At 34.7% G+C, this 24,004-nt stretch overlaps 1 protein-coding gene across 1 annotated transcript; it reads left to right on the top strand.

Moving 5' to 3' along the window:
• The first annotated feature begins 654 nt into the window (after nt 1-654).
• HDG8 (homeodomain GLABROUS 8) lies at nt 655-4,402 on the top strand. The gene is made up of 10 exons (XM_018118991.1): nt 655-773; nt 1,182-1,299; nt 1,431-1,622; nt 1,713-2,177; nt 2,260-2,361; nt 2,446-2,646; nt 3,119-3,299; nt 3,385-3,653; nt 3,765-3,854; nt 4,031-4,402. Exons 1-10 carry the CDS (start codon nt 655-657, stop codon nt 4,400-4,402), a joined length of 2,109 nt encoding a protein of 702 aa, XP_017974480.1.
• Nucleotides 4,403-24,004: the final 19,602 nt, after the last annotated feature.

Raw genomic sequence — 24,004 nt, forward strand, 5'->3', positions numbered from 1 at the left:
TGATATCACTTTCTTTCTGAGTTTATGACACTTTATGCCGAGAAGAAACTCGGGAAAATTCTTGCAAATTCTAATGAAGATTTAGTTTCTATACGGTGGACCCAATAATCATAGCCAATATCAAACTCATTATTAACGTAGTAGCTTTATAATATCTACGTAAGAGAATGTGCATATAGTTCATTACTTATTTAATAGCGATTTTGTTCTAACAAGTTAAACTCTATTCACTAGTGAAATCTGTATATTTAAGCCTATAAGTATCTTGTATCTAGGTGAAAGTTCACAGTTTTTCTCTATTGCATGTCCTGTTGGCCTCAGTTTTGGCCTACCTTTTTCGCAAGGTTTTAGCCATTAAATCCGGCAATGTAGTACAAGGTTTTTATGTTCACAGAAATAAACAATAAATCCTCCAATCCATTATTGAAAAAGAGAAAATCCAAACTAAGATATTGTTTAAGTTGGATGGGTTAGTTTTGGTATTTACTGGATATCCTTATTTGGAATTGACCTGAAGATTGTAGCTATGTATATATATGCTAATTATCTTGCATATATAGCAAGATATCAGAAAAACAGATTGTACATTTATGCACACCATAGAATGCATTATATAGGTTTTGGTGGTATAAGCATAGAGCATAGACAGTGAGAATGGATCCTGTGATGGGGAGTAGTGGGAGTTCTGGCAACCAACAAGAAGCCTCCGATTCTGGCAATGGAATGAAGTCGTTCCATCGCCACACTGCTCACCAAATTAGTACCCTGGAAGCGTAAGGACCATATACTGCCTATCTACATCATATCCCACACTTTTCAGCTATTCCCTCGCAATTCTAGTAAATTGCTTATTTTGATCTCAATTGACCTTTCTTTTTCTTTATTTGATGTGAATTAATTTATGCTGTATCCTTCGTCCAAAAGGCCCTTTTATGCCGTAATCCTTTTTTGAGTTTATTATTTTGTGCCTCTGCATGATCCAATTTCTCTTTTCGGAGATTCTCTAACAAATGTAAGATGTTCTATTACTAGAAGTCCAGAACAATTTTTGATTGTTAAACTTTGAAGATTTGCTTCTGTTCTTGATCTTATTATGTTTATTGTTATAAAACATTGCCTTCCCCACGCTTTGGTTTTTCATATGAAACACTAATACAAGGGTTTCTACTGCTACAATGAAGATATTTCAAGGAATGCCCTCACCCGGATGACAACCAGCGACGACAATTAAGCAATCAACTGGGTCTAGAACCTAAGCAGATCAAGTTTTGGTTTCAAAACAAAAGGACTCAGACAAAGGTGGATTGGCTATTAGCGATGGCTATTTTTGTTTTCTTTCTTTCTTTCTTTCAATAAAAAAAAAATTGTGTTGTCATGTTCTTTGACCTCAATATATATGGGATGGCTAAATCTTTTCATATCTTTACTAGTCTCAACATGAACGGGCTGATAACTCTGCTTTACGAGCTGAGAATGAAAGGATGAAATGTGAAAATTTCGCAATGTTAGAGGCATTGAAAATGGTGATTTGCCCAGCTTGTGGCGGTCCACCAATTGGAGAAGAAGAACGCCAACGTTGCCTGCAAAAATTGAAGCTAGAAAACGCCCAATTGAAAGAGGAGGCAAGAATTCAATACTAGATTAATTAGAACTTGTTTTTATAAAGGGGGGGCCTTGTTTCAACTGACATGTAATGGAAAACGTTCTTGCAGCATGAGAATGTCTCCAACATTCTAGCCAAATATACAGGGAAAGCAATTTCGCAAAGTGAGTCACTAATGATATATATTCCAACATCATCACTGCCTTTACCACCTGCTAATTTCACGACGCAAGGGATGGGACATCTACCCCTTTATAATTATCTTGATCCGAAACATTGGGACAACATGGCATTGCCCTACCAGTTTAATGGAGTTACAGATGTGGAGAAAGCACTAATGTCTGAAACTGCTGCCAGTGCCATGGATGAGTTGATTAGGCTTTTGCAAGTGAATGAGCCTTTGTGGGCCAAGTCCCCATCAGATGGAAGGTATGCTATTCAACGCGAAAGCTACCAAAAAACATTTCCAAGGGCCACTCGCTTGAGAAGTCCTAGTGCTCGAATTGAGTCTTCAAAAGATTCAGCATTGGTAACAATGAATGCAGCACAACTAGTTGATATGTTCCTAGATGCGGTAAGCAATGAGAGAACCTTCCTTCTTGAAAATTAATTGCTGTGAAATGTAATCCTTGAACATTAGCTGTTTGAATATGCAGGATAAGTGGGTGGATCTTTTTCCAACAATTGTTACCAAAGCCAAGACAATTCAACTACTTGAAACAAGGATGGTCGGAAACAAGAATGTTTCCTTACAACTGGTAAATCTCGTATGATTGTTAATTTTTAATTGCTTTTTAGCCTTTTTCTTCAATAACTTACACAATCTCAATTACAAACTGCAGATGTATGAACGAATGCACATCCTTTCTCCTTTTGTTGCGCCTCGAGAATTCTACTTCCTCCGCCATTGCAAACAAATTGAGACTGGGTTGTGGGTTCTGGTGGATGTCTCCTATTCCTACTGCTTCTTCAAAGAGACTTCCCACTCTTGGAAGTTCCCTTCTGGATGTATGATTCAAGAAATGCCAAATGGGTGTTCGAAGGTGGGTTTTTCTATCGCTAGAGCATCTACGCTTCATAATATTTCGTTGCATAACATTTGAAAGAGAATTCTGATAAAGCAGGATTGTGCCTCATAAGACTAAAATGTACACGAAAAAAGAATGCATGTGTCATACTGAATTCTAGTAGAATTAACCACACCCCATGTTAGCTTACTAATTGCAAGTTGTATTCATTCTCTACCAGCAACAAAATAAATGTGCATAGCTCATTCAAAATTAAATGCGTGCTATGTGATTATCACAAATATAGCTTGCGTGGGTAGTTTCCATGATTTTCATGTTCCTTCCAATCATTTAAACCCTTGCTCAAGCGGACATGAGCATTTGATTCAAAGATAAGTTGGAATCGCCTTTCCACTAATAAAAAGAAAGATTACTGAAATGCATTTTTTTAAATGGATTATCTCAACGGAGGTATGTGTAATAATTTGACTGAATGCATAAATTGTAGGTCACGTGGGTAGAACATGTGGAAGTGGATGACAAAATACACACTCATCGTCTCTACAGAGACCTCATATGTGGTAGTTCGGCATATGGAGCTGAACGTTGGGTTATTACTCTTCAAAGAATGTGTGAGAGATTATCAGTCTCAAATGGGGAAACTGAACACATCCATGACTTGGGAGGAGGTATTCTTTATCAGATATCCTTCTGAAGAAATGTTGTTCTTTTATGTATGCTTTTTATCCATTATATTATCTGTCTATGATTCAGTGATTAGTTTACCAGAAGGTAGGAGGAGCATTATGAGGCTTGCCCATAGGATGGTCAAAAGCTTTTGTTCAATCTTGAACATGTCAGGCGAATTGGATTTCCCTCAATTATCAGAGGAGAACAATAGTGGGGTTCGAGTTTCTGTTCGCCAGAGCATAGAACCAGGCCAACCCAGAGGAATGATTGTTAGTGCTGCTACCTCTCTTTGGCTTCCACTACCATGCCAAAGTGTCTTTAACTTGCTCAATGATGAGAAAGTCCGATTCCAGGTTGATACGTGCAATGAACCTTCTTCATTTAACCATTATTATTTTTTGTTGACAACTTATATTCTGTCCTAATATTTACATTTATGGCATTTGATTTTCAATATTTACCAGTGGGATGTTCTCTGCCATGGAAATCGTGTAAAAGAGATGGCAAACATCTCAACTGGAAATACTCCAGGGAATTGTATATCTATAATTACGGTAAAATTCTCCTTTCCTTCTTTTATGCATATCCATACATAAGATGACATATTGCCAAGATTTTTTTAAACAATTGAATATATACATATATAAATCATTACCTTTTAATTATTTTAATTGTATTCTTCATAAATTTCTAGTCTAATTCTAAAGGTTAATGGTCTGTTGTGAAGCAGCCTTCTGTCCCTTCCGGTAACATCTTGATGCTTCAAGAGATGAGTTGCACAGAGTCTCTGGGATCCATGGTAGTCTATGCTCCAATGGGAATTGCGGCCATGCACACAGCTATAAATGGTGGGGATTCTTCAAACATACCCATACTTCCATCAGGTTTCATAGTCTCAGGTGACGGTCGTTCCGAGCTTGGAGTTGGTGCAAACTCTACCAGGTCTAGTGGTTCACTTCTTACGGTAGCCTACCAGATAATGGCCTGCAGCCCTTCATCGTCAATGGAGCTAAGCGTGCAATCGGTTGCAACTGTGAATACTCTAATCAGCTCTACGGTTCAAAGAATAAAGGCTGTTTTAAACACCTTTAACTTGGATTGACTTGTTTCCAGTTTTAATTTTTACATTCAGTCAATCAATGCAGTATTGCAATAGTAGATTTTAAATGCCTCTTCTTTTTTACCAAAGTTAATATTGAAGTGATTAGTCCCTCTCTCTAACATGTGAAAAGAACTCCATTACAATATTGTTTTGCATCATAGTACATGCCCTCTGTAATCATCTTTTTATCCGATCCCTTTCTTCACATACAGATCCTCTCCATTAAAAATAAATTAAGATATAATACAACAAAGCCGTAAAATTAGAATGTGAATAGATCAATCAAGGGATATTATAATAAAATTTTGTAAATAAAGACAAAGATATAAAGTTATCAATGAGTAAACTTCACGTAGTATCTTGTGATTTTTTTTTCACCCTATGATTAGATTTTGTTCCGATGCTGATTATCTTATTAATTTCACCAACTAAAATTATTAAAATATCATCAATATAAGAAGCATCTTATTTGTTCACACTTAAGAATGTTTTCATAATTTTACTATGGATAAAATTAACGACAAAAAAAACACAAGTATTATGTCAAAAAAAAGTTGAAACCACATAAAGTGTAACGTGTAAGTGTAATTTACCCATTATCAAAACATGATGTAGGAAAAATTACATATTAAAAAAATAAAGAATAATCATTTTTCAGATAAAATTTGTGCGTACCAATCTTTTATCTTCTCAAGACTAATATAGAGTGACTTCATGACCTTGATTCTAAAATGTTTTATGAGCCTATTAATCTCCAAAAACTTGTGGTGGGAAACTACTACAAAATTGACTAGAAACCACACTTTTCACAACACAAAAACCTTGGCCCGACAATAGGGAGAGTTTTGTTTTCACGTTATTTTTTCTAGGTAACTATAATCGTTATTTTGGTGAAAGGCCTCATATGGATTTATAAGCCCCCCTTTTATTTGGTAGTTTGGTAACTTTAAACCAGCAGATAGTTATCATGCAATAATTCTTAATTTACCAAGATAAAACGGTTCAGTATAGTCCTATCGAAATAAGAAGACCATCATGAGCGCATCTCAAAATATCCAACAACTCCCACTCACACATGGTGAAGTCATCCTACCACTCTATTAAACCGTTAGATTACTAAGTTTGTACTACTTAATGGACTATACAACTGTTAAGTGCATTTGAACTTTGGGAGCTCTATAGTAGGAACTCATTAAAACCAACATTGAGACATCAACCCTCCAAAAGATATATGTTATATTCTATTTTCTGGAAAGATTATAACCGGTGTAAGGACCTAAACGAGTATTATCATGACTCAAGCTGGAGAGCCGTGATCGACGCATGAGTCTAGCAAGCAAGGTCCGCGAGACCCAAGTAAGCCTAAAAAATTTAAATCACTTCTAATCATATAACAAATAGCCATAGGTTTCACATCAAACATATTTATAACTAATTCAAGTTCAAATACATATAAGTTGCCCCTAGGCATATAATTCATACATAATATTCACAAGCCATACGTTGGCTAACATAATGGGTTTGTACTTGTTGGTCCTAAATAAATGTGATAGAGGGGGGTGAATAGTACTTTTTGGCTCTTAGCAAGATGAGGAACTAATTTGAAAAATAATGAAAATAAAAACAGAGTAGACAATTGTCACGACCCAATTTCCCAGGCAATGATCGGCGCATGAGCTCAATGAGCATAGCTCACTAAGCCCAAGCAAGCCTATCCATTTACCTTTGCTTAACAAATTTATCATATCATGCATACACACACACCTTTTCTCGGGTGTGAACATAGCCAAAACACAATGGCATTATCGATAATAATATACATGCACTATACCAGTCATGTATTTAGCAATTTACATTGCATACACATATTCATATTGTTAGATTGTTTTCACAATACAAAAGGACCCATGACTTCCAGCGGAGACATTTACAATAAAAGGGATTACTATTGAATGCCAGACACATACCCAGGATATGCACTACGGGGACTCCTCGATCTAGGGTCCAACAGTCACCTGATCTGAAAACATGAATTTTTATAAAACGTGAGTACAATACTCAGTGAGTGAACAAGGAAGGGAACAAGCAACAATTAGGGAGAATTTAAAATCATGATGCACTTGTTTCAAAACAATACAATTTAGTTCATTCCTATTTAAAACCCCTCCAAACCCGAGAGTTTCTCGCTACAGCGAGCATGAATTTCGCTGCAATGAAAACAGAGCAACAAGAGAAACATTTTCTCACTCAACAGAAAGCCATCCTGCTAAACTAATAAAATCAACATAAAATTCATGAAAATTCTCAAAGTATAATGTGTCAAATTTCACATACATTACAACCATAAATCATTGTCCATCAATTTGCTATAACACACACATTTACATATGTATATATATATATACCCATCATCATCATCTCACCAACCCATCATCATCGTCACCAGCTCATCATCATCATCACCAGCTCATGTGCACTCCCTACTCGCACATGGCTGGGTCATCACCCGGTTATGCGCACTCCCTACTCGCACATAACCGGGTCATCACCGGGTTATGCGTACTCCCTACTCGCACATAACCGGGTAATCCTCGACTTATGCGCACTCCCTACTCGCACATAGTCGAGTCAACATAATTACACAACATTATATTCAAGCATATATGTATATCAACATAATGCAGCCACATAGAAATCCATAATAACCACATTTCATAACATAAACCTTTTCTCAAAAGCTTGTTCCCAAGGCATTCATTTTCATGAAAAATTGCATAAAATCATTCAAGCACTTTGTTCAAAACAGTCATATTCCCAAAACAATTTTGATAGGCAGTCCACTCACAGGTGTCAAAAATCCGGATTCCGGGTGAACTCTGACTAATAGTCCTCAAGCGCAATTCCTTTGCCTTTTCCGGACGTCTCACCACCTTGACAAATAACAAAGTCGAGGAATTTACTATATTGTCCCTAAATTGATATAAATTAATTTAAACTACTAATGCTTGATATGTAAATGCAAAAATATGTCCGATTATCGCTTAATCACGGTATCGATTAAATTCGACCGATCACCCGATTAATCGACGATTGTGTCCAAATCACCTCCAATTAATTCATTTCTCCTCTAATTTACCACATACATTTAAATAAAGCCAAATTCAGCATTAGAACCCTCACAATTCCTTATAGAAAAAATTTGGTCATTTGGTCTACTAGCATCGAATTTTTTTCTACATAACCATTTCACCTTACTTCATCATTTTCCATGCCATTTTCCTTGAAATAAAAAAAATCCCCCATTGATATTCAGCCCTCATGGTTCGACCAACAAGGAACCCTAGAGAAATTGAATATTTCTTTTGTGTTTTTATTCATAACCATGCTTAACTATCCCTAAACACTAACATAGTCTAAAATCAAATTATTCCAACAACAATTCCTCTTCCATACCCATTTTTCAGAATTGAATTCATCATGATAACTCAATTTTCAACCATGGAAAACAAGAACAAAAGCATGGGTAAGCTAGGTATCAAGGAGAATTAAAGAAATTTTAACTTACCTAGCTTGTTTCCTTGATTTCTTCACTTTTTCTTTGAATTTCCACCTAGGTTTTCTTGTTTTTCCTTTTGTTCTTCCTTTATTCTTGTTGCTGGATGCCTAGGCCGAATATGGTGAGGGAATTGGGGATTTAATGGGCTGATTTCTATAGAAAATAATAAAATAATCAAGCATGCCATGTGTCACATGCTTATTGGCCCAATTTTTTAACTTTTTGACTTTTTCTTCTTAATTTTCCACCACAAATATTCTGGTATTTATCCAATCCTACCACAATTAAAATCCCTTGGTCTTGACAAGTGCTGGGTGAAAAATTTACTGATTTGCCCCTGGGGCGAAAAAATTACTATTTTGCCCTTTTACTCCGAAATGTACCAGAATCTCATTATTTCTACTTTTCAACCTAAAATAACACTAATATTGATCAATATTAACCAAATGGGGCAAAAATTGTTTAAAAAAAAATTTTTGTTTAGTCCTCTAGTGGAAAAATTACCATTTTGCCCTTCTGCTCCATAAATACCGAGAATCACAATTGTTCACTACTAAACATCATTTTATATTCCAATAATCATAATTATATTTCATATAATTATTCTTGGTCAAATGTGATCAAATCTTGGCTAAAAATCTCCATTTTATCATCAAAAGGTAAAATGACCGTTTTGTCCCTAATTGGTCAATTTTCTGATGGACTCCAAATTGGACCTTGAACTCCAAATCACTATTCTAAGCCATTCTGTTGGTTTTAAAATTTTCAAGTTCCTCTTAGAATTTCTATTTGAACTAGTTCAAGGCTCGATTTAACTTAGTTGTACCACTCGGTACAATACCGTCTTTTAATCGAGCTTGACAAGGTCTCACAGCGCAGGAATTTATAGTGGTTTGGTCCAAGACCTACATCCACTACCTTGATTGTTCAACCAAGGATTTTCCAATCAATCCACTAAGAACGGTGAAATTCACAAGCTTTCACCAAGCTTTACAATGGCTTTTACCAAGCTTAGCCAAAACCTTTCACAATAGTTTTTCACGAGCTAAACTAAAACCCAACACCTAACTTTTCGAAGCTAAGTTAGAACCTTAACACATTCAAGCAAACCTAGCTTGAAACAACCACTTAGAGTGACTCCCTCACTCTAAGAATACAGGAAGCGAAATAAAAGAAACTACCTATGATCATAAGGTTGATCTAAATGATACAAGGTTGAATGTAGAATACAAATACAAAAGATTGGCGTTTACGTACCAAAAGGTGCAGAGGAGATTTTCTGGTTTTTCAGCTCTATATGATTCAAATCTCTTCCAAAACTTCCAAAGAACTGATTTCTAACCATTGGAAGACGCTTTTATACATGGAGAAACAACTCTAATGGCAGTTTGGCAGTTTATGACCGTTGAAAACAGTTGAGAGTTGTTTCTAACCGTTAATCTGTCTTTTAGTGCTCTAGTTCAAATTGCAGACAGAAAGCTCTTAGTTGACTAACTTTCTTCTTGGTGGACTAAGTTGGTTCTGTCTTCTGGTCTCAGATTCTTGCAAAGAGCATTTAGTCGACTAACTCATTTCTTGGTCGACTAAGTTGGTTCTGTCTTAAAGTCTAGATTTTGGCAAAGAGTATTTAGTCGACTAACTCACATATTGGTCGACTAAGTCGGTTCTATTTCTCAATACTCTTCAACCTGCAATTTGTCCAATTTAAATTTTAGTCAACAAACATTCTTCATTATTTAACTAAAGACCTTCCTTTTTGTTGATTAATCGTTTTTCTTCATTTTCATGATTTTTGATATACATATTTGAAAGGTTGATTTATTATTTCCATATGACTTTTTGTCTTGCACATTTAGGTAGAAATATTAGACACAAATGAATGGGAATGTTTTATTATCATCAAAAACTAATGGAGCCAACAATCTCTCCCTTTTTGATGATGACAAAACACTCCTTGATTAATAGTACAATGTCCTTTTATTCTTTTTAATTTTGTAGAAAATGGGAATTGCTCCCTCTAAATATATGCTCCCCCTTAGTGTGTGCATATTTTGCTTATTTATTCCAGTAAGTTTAATTCATGTCATACAGCTAATGACATTACATATTCAGAGTATTTATGTTGTCCTGTAGAATGATTAATAGCAGATAACAAGTTGACAGAATATTATCAGTGTTTTAGTTTACTGTCTGTCATCAGCATATTATTATCAGATTTTTCTTATGCCAATCAATGTTCAACAAATATATCATACTTATTATCCATACATATTCACAAACATATTTCATTCTCAATGCTATACTATCAGCCCAAAATCAGTATCATTAAGTAAATTGAGATAACAGCAGAAACTTAAATGACAGAAATTTATTGACAGATTTAAGCATTCAATCATCAATATGTCAATAACCAGAATATAACCGTATCAGCATTCCATTTTTCACACAAAAAATAAAGACAAGATTAGCTAAAGTGTTCAATTGTCAGCAGGGCAAAGACAGCAAGAAAAAAAAAAGTAATAGTTGATATTCCTAAATTCCCCTGGTTCATTTCTGCTTCCTTTCTTTCTTAAATTCCTGGTACCTCCTGTTGAGATGAGCCCTACATCCAATTGGGATTGGTTAAGGCTTGATTCCAATCATGAAACAGTATCATTCATGTTGAATGATTAGAGGTTTTCCTTCATCAATAAGACATCAATTATAATGAGTTATAAGTCTAATTGGATGAAGTCCATGAGATTAATGTGCCTTGCAAGGAAATTGTAATAGGTGGTAGTTATGAGATTCCTATACATTAAAGCGTAATCTCAAAATGTTCCTGGTCAATGTATCATTGAGACTAGACATCAATGATGCTTAGAGACTAGTATATTCTATGTTCCTTACTTTGGAAGTAAGCAATCGATCTCATAGATTGAAGTATAGAGGTACTTGGAACTAGAATATAGGTGCTTGCTTGGGAGAGCAAGTTCACTGAACATGACCCGCCATGAGAAGTGCATTTGGTAATACACTCTAGTGTCTATGCAACACTTCTCATGTGTCAGTCGTGTAAATACTCCCTAGACTTGAGACACCAGGTTGTCTTATATGTGGAGTGCTATATTTTGATTTCATCCCTATGGGTGCCTAACCAAGGACGCCAAAACAGGATTCTTTTGGGTATAGTATGAAGCATGTGAAGGCAAATGAGTGGTCAAGATAGGAATCATCACCTCAAGTGTTTTAGAGGACATATTTTATCAATTCTTGGTTAACATTAGCTTATTGAAGTCCTTGGTCAAGGCGACATGGAGATTATGAAAAAGGTTTCATAACTCTCTATAAAGCTAATGCTATAATTACAGGAACAAATATGGAGGTCAAAAAGAGTAGACACTATACCAAGCTCTTATCATCTCCGGGATATATGATGAGAGAATGAATTACACTGATAGACTGTACATTGAAAGGTTGTCAAAGAACCCTTTGACTATCCCAACAATTGGGTGGCCATGATGTATTGCTAAATGCCAATCTTGGTCTATGGAATTGATTATAGATTAATTGATTGAAATTTATATTAATCAATTAAGTCATTAATCAATTTCATTGCCAACATGTTGGAAACCTAATAAGTCACACACAATGATTGCATTTGAATTAAATTGGGAGAGTGATAATTTAAGTTAGACTTCAATCACATGCTAGGTATTTAACTTCTATAAACTTAATTAAAAGAGTTTAATTAAGTTTTAGGCATAATTATAAATAGTTATAATTATAAGGCCTTGATTGCAAAATATAAAGGAAATTAATTTTGATTTTATTTTTCAAGGACTTAATTAAAAGAGTTTAATTAAGTAATGGGCCCACTATTAAATGTGTTATAATATTGAGGGCTTAATTATAAAATTGAAGTTATTTTAACCTAACTATATAAGTCACCTTTTAACTATTTTCCATAAGAGAGTTTTTCACAATTGAAGAAAATGTAGTTTTTGTCTGAAAAAGAGAAACGTTTTCTTTCTTTGCCACCACTCCCTTTGTGTGAAAGAGAAAATTGCTTATGAAGCAATTTTCGAGAAAGGTTCAGCTAAGATTGTGTAAAAGAAGAAAAGGACAATTGTTGTCCTCTTTGCTAGCACAAAGTATAGTTAAAAACTCCTTTCTTTGTTGAAGGCTCAAGTGCAATCGTGTGTACTACCATTTGAGGTCAAGCACTTGATTGGCTAGGGTTTTTGCTCCTTGTGGTGTTCGTGGGATTGCTTCGGAAAGTGCCATCGTGATTACGAAATTACATGGCAAGGTAACTTTCTAAACAATAATTTATTTTGTGCCTTTATGTGTTAAATATCACCAACGTGATACGTGGGTGGAGGCATGTTTTGTTATTTAGTTATAAAGTTTTTAATTTTCTTTTCGCTGCGTATTTTGAGCATGCCATCCATAGCTAAACCCATCAGTGGTATCAGAGCCTTCCTTAGTTCGATTTTAACACATGTTTATGTCTATTTTTGTTAATGTCTTGTTGAAAAGGAATATGAGGTGTTCGGGTTTTGTTCTACACAAATTAGTAAGCTTTAAAATTTTACAATTTCTTCTAGTTATTTTGATTTCTAGATAGATTTTAATTGTAAATTTTAAAATTTATTTGTCATAATATTAATCTCATTTTAATATCAAAATATTGCAGATTAACAAGCGCATGAGATGCACAAATTAATTTAACAAATAAAGATTCGATCTCATGACATTATGGTGTGATTTAAATGGTAGAATTCGATTCTGTCCAGCCTTGGTATTGGTCCATTTTCAGTCATAAAAGTGAGGCTTAAGTGCTTCATAAAATGCAAAAAAAATTACAAGATCAATGCACATTGGAAATGTTCCAAGATGGGTGATTATGTGTGGCTAATGGTAGAGGTAAAGTTACCAAAACGTGGCTAAAATAGTTGCTGTTTGCAACAGAGACAGTCATAGTTTTGTTTGGCTTGGCAACCAATAAAGACCTAAATTTGTGCAATTAGTTGCACCAATTGGCTGAGGATTTTTTTTTTATGCAAAGGTTCCATAAATTATCCAAATTGTTGCCAAGAATTTTAAGGATTTAAATCCCTAGAATTAAGCCTTCATAAAACTGAGTTGGTGGAGTCAAAACTGTTGCTGCCTTGGTTAAGACATAGAATTTGTCAAAATTTTACACCAATAAAAGATCAATTAAATATCTTCATTAGCCAATTAAATATTTATGGAATATGTTCTGTAAAGATTGATAATTTATTTCATAAATTATGAAATGTGATTCCTTAATTTAAGAGTGTCAAAATTTAAATAATTTAAGATTACATTAATTTAGGAATTAGATTCCTAGGAGTAATGGGAGTCTTAATATTTATAGACAAATTTTATTTTGAATTGACTTCTTATAAAAAGATTGTCATGACCCAGAACTCCCTATCGGGCCTGTGACAACCACCACGAAGCCTCGATAGACATTCTTCACCCCAAATGCCGATCAAAACCTCACGAGGCTCTTGTATCAGCTTTCGCACTTTCTCGGTAAGTAATAGTTATCAAATATCGTAATTCGAAGGATTACGAGTCATTTTCAAATCAGAACATAGCATATTGTTTTCTGGCTCACAGGGGCCTTTTCGTCATTTTTCGTCGAAAATCTCAAAACTTGCTAAAAATGTAGTAGGTAAGCAGAAAATATATATTTAGTGATTTAAAAATAAATTAAGTATCTAAAACGTTCATTTGAATATAATAAAAATATTCAATAAAATAAACTATTTTCTTGTAAAATAATTTTTATAAAGCTATCGGTAAATAATTCTTATAGCGTAAAAGTTAATTATATTCATATATACTATAAAGCAAATAACTAAAGCATAAAATTACTTTTACGGTGACACGTGGGCCCACATCTAACCAAAATGCATCGGAAGCTGAAAACCTACAGCTTTTGCCGATTCAAGTCCAAATGAAGGTCCTTGTCAAAGTCAGCTAACTTTGGAATTCCCCGAGCCTGAAATGTGAGGAAATGAGGGTGGTGAGATTATAAAATCCCAGTGAGTAAACAAACAACATCTAAACTATCTAAAGGCGAGTAAATGAAGATGAATTAAAATATTCTTTTCCAATATATGTTTCATAACATGAATATTCAGTTTACTCAATTAATCAACATGGCTTATATATCTCACAAAACTTGGCTCCTGTTAAAATCATTCCCGAGGATGCCTTGGCCTAGGCATCTGACCGAGACCACCAAGGCGGTTAAATGTCTTTACATCCGAAATTCTAGCCATGCCTTGGCGTTGGCTGAGTCTCACTCTCACGCGGTGGTCCACGTGAAGTGCACTCAAATCTTTACCTCCAAAGACACCTTTCACACGGCTCTTCGATCGAGGTAAGGTCTATCTGATTCTGTGCCCCCTCTCTTAAGCTGGTCCACAGAACCTCCACTGCAGGGATTATGGATTATTTTATCAACCACCTGATTTATAAAATCTTTATCCGTATGACATGGTAATTTATTACAATCTAGCCTCTCAAGGTTGAATACATAGTATATATAATTTTGATACAAATACCAACTTTGCCATTCATGCTCACATATTGCTATAAGCCATATAATTTAAAACACAATTTATAACATAAGCAGGTAGTCTCCAATTACTCTATTTTCAAAACCAATGTTCAATTTTTCAGAAAATTTATAAAATCATTTTATAAAATCACAATTTCTCCTAAAACATAGCAATTTACCATTTAAATCTATTTTCTATAAAATCACACAATTAAATAAAACTACTCTAGATAATTAAGATGATAATAAGTTTACTCACAATTCTAGGAGTCGATGTACTCCTAATCCCAGTCTTTAAGCACAATCTTTGTACTTTTACCGGTGTAATTTGCTCACCACCTATCCACAATGTACAATACATAATTCACCACATTAATGCTTGACCATTATAAATCAATTCAGGCTCGGTGTATATGCATGATATGATATGCAACTTATCCGACTACCGCTTAAATACGATGCTGACCTAATTCGGCCTATTACACGATTAAATGACAATTGTGTCCGATTTGGCTCCAAATTGCTCCATTTGATTTCTAATATTTCAATTCAATAAATACAATTCCAATAATCTAAAATTCAGCCTAACAACCCTCACAATTCTTCTTGAAAATTTCGGCCATTGTGGTGCACTATCACTAAAAATTTTCCCATTCCATTTTCTCACCATAAATCATCATTTCATCAATTTTTCAACCAATTCACTTGATCACAAAATCAATTCATTACTTCTACACTTCACATAGGGTTCCGCCATTGAAGGTTCATGGGGAAAATGGATTCTTTTCTTGTTGTTTTGTTTCTAAATATGCTAAACTAACTAAAAACACTAACATATCTTAAAATCAATTCAATCCAACATCTTTCTCTCTCCATACCCTTTTTGACCAACCATGAATTCATCATGAAAACATGTAATTTAACCATGAAAAGGAGAAATGCTTAAGGAAAATAGATTTCAAGTTTAAATTGAAAAATCTTACCTTTTTCACTTGTTTTCCTTGATTTTCCACACTTTTTCTCTTGAAATTCTCCACCTAGGGTTTGTTCTTCCTTTGTTTCCTTCTTTTCCTTGCTTGGCCAAATATTTGGAGAGAAAATAGGCTGATTTATGCTGATTTTTAAGCTAAATAATAATATATTCTAAGCTTGACACTTGTCATTTTCTTGTTGGTCTATTTTTTTAAATATTTGACTTTTAATTCTTTAATTCTCCACCACACATTTCTCATGTTTATCCATTTCCATGATGAATAAAATTCCTTGGTATTGACAAGTGTCGAGGTGAAAATTTACCGTTTTGCCCCTAGGATGGTAAAATTACTATTTCGCCCCTATACTCCAAATTATACCGGAATTAAAATTTTTCACTTCTAAACCTCAAATCATACTCCAATTAGTCAAATGGGGCCAAAAAATATTTTCTCAAAATTTTCATTTTGTTCTCAGGTGGAAAATGACCATTTTGCCCTTAGATAGTGAAAATTTTAATTTGACTCCAAATTGATCATCGAACTCCGAATTACCATTTTGAGTCATCCCTCGACTGTGAAACTCTCAATTTCACCTTAAAATTCCTATTTGAAGTAGTTCGAGGCTTAATCGACTTAATGATACCATTAGGGGTAATATCGTCTTTTACCGATTTCTCAAACTTCCTAAATATGTAAACATTCTATTGAGCATGTAAATGGCGTCATAATTATTTTATAGAACAGGGTTTGACAAAGATAATTCTAATTTGACATTAAATTTAAAGATTAATTTGTCTAAGTTATTTTCTAATAAGATTAGGTAATAATAGACATTCAATCTTTAATTAAATGAGATTAATAATAGGTTGTGTAAAATGTTTAGGAGCACAAATTAAAAATGTTTTAATTTGTAATTTGTAATAAAAATTTAATTCTAATCCTAAGTAGATTAGGAATGGATAAATTACTAATTTTGATTAGTAATACTTACCATATATGAAAGAAGTGTCCATATATATAGAATTAAATGGTTACCCAAAAATTTGAAATTGGCAAAATTCAAATGTTGAAAATTGCCAATCTCAAATACCTCATATGATTAACAATTTGAATGAGACATGTCTTCAAATTTTATTCATATTGATGAATATATGTGGATGATTGTGGACTTAGGCCCAATATGATTATGCTATGGTTGAATGTATATTTTTTGTATTTTTGAAATAGGGCTTGCATGTCTTGCCTTATCTCTTTATCTCAATTTGTAAAATTCTTTCCTTATTTTACTCCCCTCGAATGTAACTCGAGGTTTCTACATTCAAATGTAATTAGAATTAGGGTAGATTAGGAATTGAATTTTAGAAAAATTGACGATGGAGATCCAAGGCGCCAAGAAGGACAAGGAGATTACAAGCAAATTTTGAAGATTCTTATATGTAATCCCCTAGGTTTGACCAAGCTAGTTTCCTTTGATGGCTCAAGGAAATTAGTATAGTTAAAGTCCATAATCATCCAAAGTAGTGTGCATGTGATAGATTTATTTTATGCAATTTAATAAATGCTATGCAATGCAAAGTAGTATACATGTGATAGATTTATTTTATGCGATTTAATAAATGCTATGCATGCAAAGATGAGACCCTAATAAAGGCGAAAACAAAATCCTTCATTATATATTGAGTCACATGCCACGCATGAGCAAGTTGCCTTCCACCATATAGCAAGATAACCTGGCTGCTCTTTTAATCGGAGACATGTTGAGCACACTCAAGGTCACACTTTTACACGAGTATGTTTGAGTTATTGGTGGGTCTTACTCAACTAGTTTCATAAAATCTGAATGCTTGGAAACTTGATTGTTATGAAACTAGAGGCAAAGGCTAGGCGAAATATATATGATGTGCTTAGGCAATGTGTTGTCACCTAGCTGATCTAAGAGTTGTATAAAGATACAATTGGTAACCTCAATTACTTACCTAATCCACCGATCATGGTTTGTTGAGCACACTTAAGGCCATGACTTGATGGATGGGTGTAACGACCCCACCTCGGTTGCTATCGGCGTTCGAGACCTCCGAGAAATCCTACCAAGTCCTAAACAAGCCTACTGAAATTCTCGAGACATTCATTAAATATGCTCTCATGTACGTATGTGATTAATAATAACAATGATTATACATACTGATATTCCATTTCACATAATAACAATTAAATGTCAACCACAAAGTTTTCAACAATGCATATTCATGAATTAACAATACTTGTAACATTTAGAAATTTTATATAACTCGACCCTAGACAGCTGAGCGACTCGAAGTGGCTAAGAGATGCCTTTACCTATCCTCAGTAGACTGAACACGCCGATGATTACGCGCTATGTTGATCCCTATTTGCAAAAGGGGAAACAAAATGGGTGTGAGTCTCACAAACTCAGTGATCATCGGCTTCGTGAGTAGGGCGTAGACGGGAAACAAGCAATAAGGTAGAGATTTTGAATAATAAAAACTGGAAGAGTAGATAAAAATATTTAATTCAAACGGAGATTTGTGCCTCATATATATATAAGAAAATATCGAAAATTTCTTACAAGTTGTAATCAACCATAATGTATATCAAATCAAGTAAGTAAACTTTTATGCCGCGAGAAGGTTAATAACCATTTTCAAACTAAATCAGTAAAATATCATTTTAAACCTCGTGTTCGTAAAAGATCTATGTAGTCAAAATTATCTCATGTAATACTAAAATCAAATCAATAAAGTTGGGCAAGCTCCCATGAAACCAAATAGTAACCAGGTTTATACACAGTTTGCAAATCGCCTCGCACGTGAGGGTAAAATTCATATAACAGTAGAACCAGGGGGAGCTGCAGAAAATCGTATAATTTCGTTTTCACCATGCAAGAAATAAGAGTCAGAAAACCCAAAGAGATTTTGGTCTTGTGTAGGAAATCATATAACATCCGTGGTCCTGATACCACGTAATAACCTCCGAGAGCCTTGCTCCACTAGATCCCACATGCTATGGCAATCTCAACGATGTTGGCCAACATCAAAGAATCAAGCGGTTGCAACTGCGTAATCATCTTATGGCCTAGCCATGCATATATATATCACAAGTTGTGGTTCCCGCCACGCCTAACAGCCCGTCGGTGACCCAAAGGTTCTCTAGCTAGAGCTCACTCGTGCACGAGTGTCACACTTAACCGAAGTGACAACCGACCTACTCTCAAATCTCTCGGTTTGTAAAACCATTTTAAAATTGTGTTATGTCCTTAAAAGCTCGTCTCAAAATTATTTCCAGAGCATTCAACACAGGGTATGATAAAATCTATCATTTTCTCAAAATATATTTATGCATGAATTTCAAAACAATAATTTGCTTGGTGAATAAGCAATATAACCATGAATGCACATTGCACAAATGTAAGGCACAGATTTTGAGGCAAAATAGTGCGAAGGGCTTGTTTCCTGATTTTCAAAACACTTTACATATAATTTATAGCTATATATTCAAAACAATTTTTTGAAAATAATTTGCATTCACATTTCCTTAAAATTTCTACCAGCACATGTTATCCACAATTTTGCATCTAAAATAAAATATACATACATTTATACTATTATGAAAATTTTAAAATTGACAACTCCTACTCATCTCACAATAGCGGGACGTTACCTTGCTATTAACTCGTGCATGTATATAATTATTCCTAGTCACCAATCACCCATTATCTCCTCCGATACGTCACCACAGAGAACCTTTTCTCATTTACACACTTCCTCACTTGGCTCAAGCAATGACCCAAATAATCTATTGCAGCCCACCAGAAGACTAAGGGAGTGATTTTACTCCTTTTGGAACAGTGCTGTTTTGGAGCTCTTTTCTTTTTCTCTTCTGCTCTTACTTTTCTTTCTTTTCTTTCCCTCTTCTTCCATTTATGTTACCGTTTCACTAAAATGAAAATTCCATTTTTATACTCTCTCACCCGTTCTTTCTCTACAGTAGACTTCCTTTCCCCTCCGGTCACCACAAAAACCTAACTTTCTGTCTTTTTGTTTGCCTAAATCGGATCTCCTCACTGCTACCCAAAGAACCCAAGCTCTCACTTCCTCTACCAGCTCCAAAAAATCAAACCTTTTCCCTTTAGAAAATACCCAAACCGGAACTAAAAAAAAAAAATTTAACTCTTACCTCTCCAATTTTGTACATATATATTTTCTGTCTTTCCTTTCTTCCACGGCTTTTCTCCTTGGTTTTGGCCGGCTCTTTCATACCAACACCAGCCCCTCCTTTCTTCCTCACTCACAAGCCGGCAGCACTTCTTCCTTTCTCTCTCACAATTTGGCTCTTTCTCCTTTTTTCTTTGTCTCCTTAAATGGCTGATGTAAGGAAATAAGAAAGACAATAAATTTTTATATTGATGTGCTGCAAATTTTAGGGAAAGCCAACTTGTCCCATCTCTTTCTATCACGACCCGGAACTTTCCTCGAGCCCATGACAACCACCGTGACGTTTCAATTGATACTCATTACCCGGAATACCAATCGAAACCCCGCAAGGCTTACATATCAGTTTTAAACAATTTTCAGTCATTTTCGGCTGAAGTAAATCAAAGACAAAAATATAGCATTTTTATATAAAACAATATTTATAGAAACACGTATAAAAATCTTTTATAACATGAAAGTAAAATAAATTTATACATACAATAATTTACAAAGTTATAATGTACAATAATAATTACAATGACAAGTGGCCCGTAAATACACTAAGTGTTGGTGATAGTAACCTACTGTCTGTGAGATAGAGGGGTCAGCTGGAATCCTCGACAAAATCGGGTATCTACAAGCTACCACAGACCTGAAATGTTTGGAAAGGAGGTGGGTGAGATTTTGCAAACCTAATGAGTAAACAGACATTATCATAAATATCTAAAAGTGAGTAAAATGGAGGCAAGTTTAAACAACAAATCACAAAGCATTTCATAACGTTTTCCATTTATTCTTTAAACCATAAAATATTTGTAATTTACCAAAATAATTGTTAAGGCTTCTGACTTTTATTAAAAACAAGGCTCAAGCCAAAACTAATCCTCGGGGATACCTTGGCCGAGGCATCTAACCGAGTCTGCCAAGGTTGTTAAGATATTTACATGTGAAACACATTTTTATTTTTAAAACAAGCCATTCCTTGGCGTTGGCCGAGTTACACATTCACGTGGGGGTTCGACGTGAAGTGAGCTCTAACACTACCCCGGGAGTTACCTTCCTCGCCTCTACTACCGGAGTAACTATATAACCGAGTTTACCATGCCCCTCTAATAGGTAGTCCACAGAAACCAGTCACTGCAGTGACTAAACCCACCAATTTTAATAAAATTTCGACAGTATAACGTGACTTTTATTTATTTACCCAGCCTACATAGTAAAAGACAGCTTACATAAATTCCCAATGCAATTATAAAATATAGCCACATATACTCATATATCATAAGCCATTCATAGGAAAATATATATTTCAAAATAATTGGCAGCCTCCAATTACTCAATTTCATAATCAACACAATATATTTTTATTTGTCACATTTATTTCTAAAACATCGAAAATCCCATTTTAATCACATTTTCATTTCATAAAATCCATAAATATCATTTAAAAATAAACTCTAGATAATTTACAATAATAATAAGTTTACTCACCGTTTGTACAAATTAACTGATTTTTTAGGTGCCCCGATTACTGTTCGTTGAGTACGACTTCCTTGCCTTTACCGGAAGGCTCTCCTCCTAAACACATTGCAAAATTTACCCAATTCACCACATTGATGTTAAATCTCTATATGATTGACTTAAATCCTATACTAATGCATGGTATGAAATGCAATAGCCTAAAACGGCTTAAACGCGGTATTAACATATTTTTGGCACTTTACCCGATAAATTGCTAACGCGTTCCATTTTAGCTCTAAGTTGTCCCATTTTCTCTCTAACATTTCTAACCATTAAATATCAGCCAATAATTCACTAAAATCACCAAAATCAGCTCACTTTCCTCCTTGGAGAAATTCGGCCAAAAATGGGACATTAATTCGGTAAATCTTCCACTTTGTTTTTCTATCACATTTAACTATTTTTCATCATTTTCTCTTCATTTCTCTTAGAATAAAAATCAGTTCATCATCATTGTACATCATTGAACATTCAGCCAAGGGTGGGTATTGTGAAAATTTCATGTTTTCTTGCCCAATTTGATTTCTATACACATTTAACTAACTAAAACTATCAATTTAACTAAAAATCAAAACAAAAAAATTTCAAATTCCTGCCCCTTGAATTTCGTCCAGCCCTTGATATCACTTTTTGATCTCTCTTTTCAAGCATGCTAAATGGAAACAAAGGTATAAGAAAGGTAGAAATCAAGCTAAAGTCGAAAAATCTTACCGTTAGACGTGTAAACGGTCGAAAAACACGATTTTCCCTTTGAATTTTCTAGTTTTCCTTTGTTTTTCTCTTTTCTTCCTCTCCTCTCTATTTTCTCTCTTGTTCTTTCCTTATGGCCGGCCGGCACTTAATATGGGATTTAAATGGGCTGACTTTTCATTAAAATAATATTAAACCATTAAAAAAATGACATGTGTCACTTTCCCATTGGTCCGTTTTTAAAATTTCATCCTTTAAACTTCAATTTTTCACCACTTAACATACCATAGTTATTCATACCAAAAATAAATAAATCCTATGATTTTGACAAGTTTTGGGTGGTGAAAATTACGGTTTTGACCCCGGGACGATAAAATTATCATTTTGCCCCTATGTTTCGAAAATTACCGAAATTGAAAATTTCACTTCCTATTATTAAATTATACTCAAAATAGTTAATCTTGGTCAAAAATTTCACTCCATGATCAAATTATTATCTTAGGTGGCAAAATGACGATTTTGTCCCTGAACATCAAAATTTTCAATTTTTCCCTAAATGAACCCTCGAACTCCAAAAAATCATTTTTACTCATTCCTAGACTGTAAAATATTAAATTTCATCCTACGATTCTTATTTGAACTAGTTCGAGGTTAAATCAACTCAAGTGTACTTCTAGGTATAATACCGGGTTTCGTCTATTCTTAGGAACTTTCCTAACGTAATAACATGCTACTCAGTGCATGCATGTCATGACATGTGTTTATAGAGTCGGGTTTTACAATTCTACCCCCCTTAAAATAAAATTTTGACCTCAAAATTTCACTTACCAGATTCGACAAATAAATGCGAGTATTGGTTCCTCATCTGATGCTCTACTTCCCATGTCATTTCCTCAATTCGAGCACTTTTCCACAACACTTTGACCATTGAAATACTCTTGTTCCTCAATACTCGATCCTTTCGATCCAAGATACTCATAGGTTGCATCTCGAACTTCAAATCGTCATGCAACTCGATCGGAGGTGCTTCGAGGATGTGAGAGGGATCTGGTACATATTTCTTAAGCATGGAGATATGGAAAATGTTATGGATCCAATCTAACTTCGGAGGTAGTTCTAACCGATAAGCCACTGGTCCAATTTTCTCAATGACTCGGAATGGTCCAATATACCTCGGGTTAAGCTTTCCCCGCTTCGCGAATCGAATCACACCTTTCATTATCGAATAATTTACCATAATAATATAATCAAATAAAACTTAATACCACAAAGCATTCAAATTATTACCTTTCCAAGGAGAAACCTTAAGAAAAACTCTATCATCGATTTCAAACTCCAAGTCTTTTCTCCGTTTATCTGCATAGCTCTTCTGCCTATCCTGGGCTACCTTTAGCCTCTTTCGTATAACCTTGATCTTGTCATTAGTTAGATCGATCAATTCCACACTAGCTAACGTTCTTTTACCCACTTCAATCTAATAAAGTGGAGTACGACATTTCCTTCCATATAAAGCTTCGTACGGTGCCATACCAATGCTAGACTGGAAACTGTTGTTGTAAGCAAATTCCACTAACGGCAAGTGTCTATCCCAACTCCCAAGAAAATCCATGACACAAGCCCTCAACATATCCTCCATAGTTTGGATAGTCCTCTCTGACTGACCATCCGTCTATGGGTGAAAAGCAGTGCTAAATTTCAATTTGGTTCCGAGAACTTCTTGAAATTTTGGCCAGAATCGAGAAGTGAATTGAGGATCTCGGTCTGACACTATAGAATCGGGAACTCCATGTAGCCTTACAATCTCATCTATATAGAGTTGAGCCAGCTTCTCAATAAAGTATGTACTATGGATCGCTAAAAAGTGAGCGGACTTAGTCAACCGATCTACGATCACCCAGATTGCATCCTTTCCCCTCTGTGTCCGCGGTAATCCCAAAACAAAATCCATAGTTACATGCTCCCATTTCCACTTGGGAATAAGTAAAGATTGAAGTGTACCTGCTGGCCTCTGATGCTCCGCCTTAACTTGCTGACATATGAGACACTTTGTTACGAATTCTACTATGTCTC

The sequence above is a fragment of the Theobroma cacao genome, chromosome 4, assembly GCF_053813885.1.
Source record: "Theobroma cacao isolate CCN51 chromosome 4, ASM5381388v1, whole genome shotgun sequence".
NCBI classification, from domain to species: Eukaryota; Viridiplantae; Streptophyta; class Magnoliopsida; order Malvales; family Malvaceae; genus Theobroma; species Theobroma cacao.

What these genes read in the sequence shown, in the direction of transcription:
- HDG8 (XM_018118991.1), top strand. Translation starts at nt 655, where the DNA reads ATGGATCCTGTGATGGGGAGTAGTGGGAGTTCTGGCAACCAACAAGAA. An exon ending in CAAATTAGTACCCTGGAAGC is followed by an intron (nt 774 to 1,181) that starts GTAAGGACCATA and finishes GCTACAATGAAG; the next exon opens with ATATTTCAAGGAATGCCCTC. An exon ending in ACGCCCAATTGAAAGAGGAG is followed by an intron (nt 1,623 to 1,712) that starts GCAAGAATTCAA and finishes ACGTTCTTGCAG; the next exon opens with CATGAGAATGTCTCCAACAT.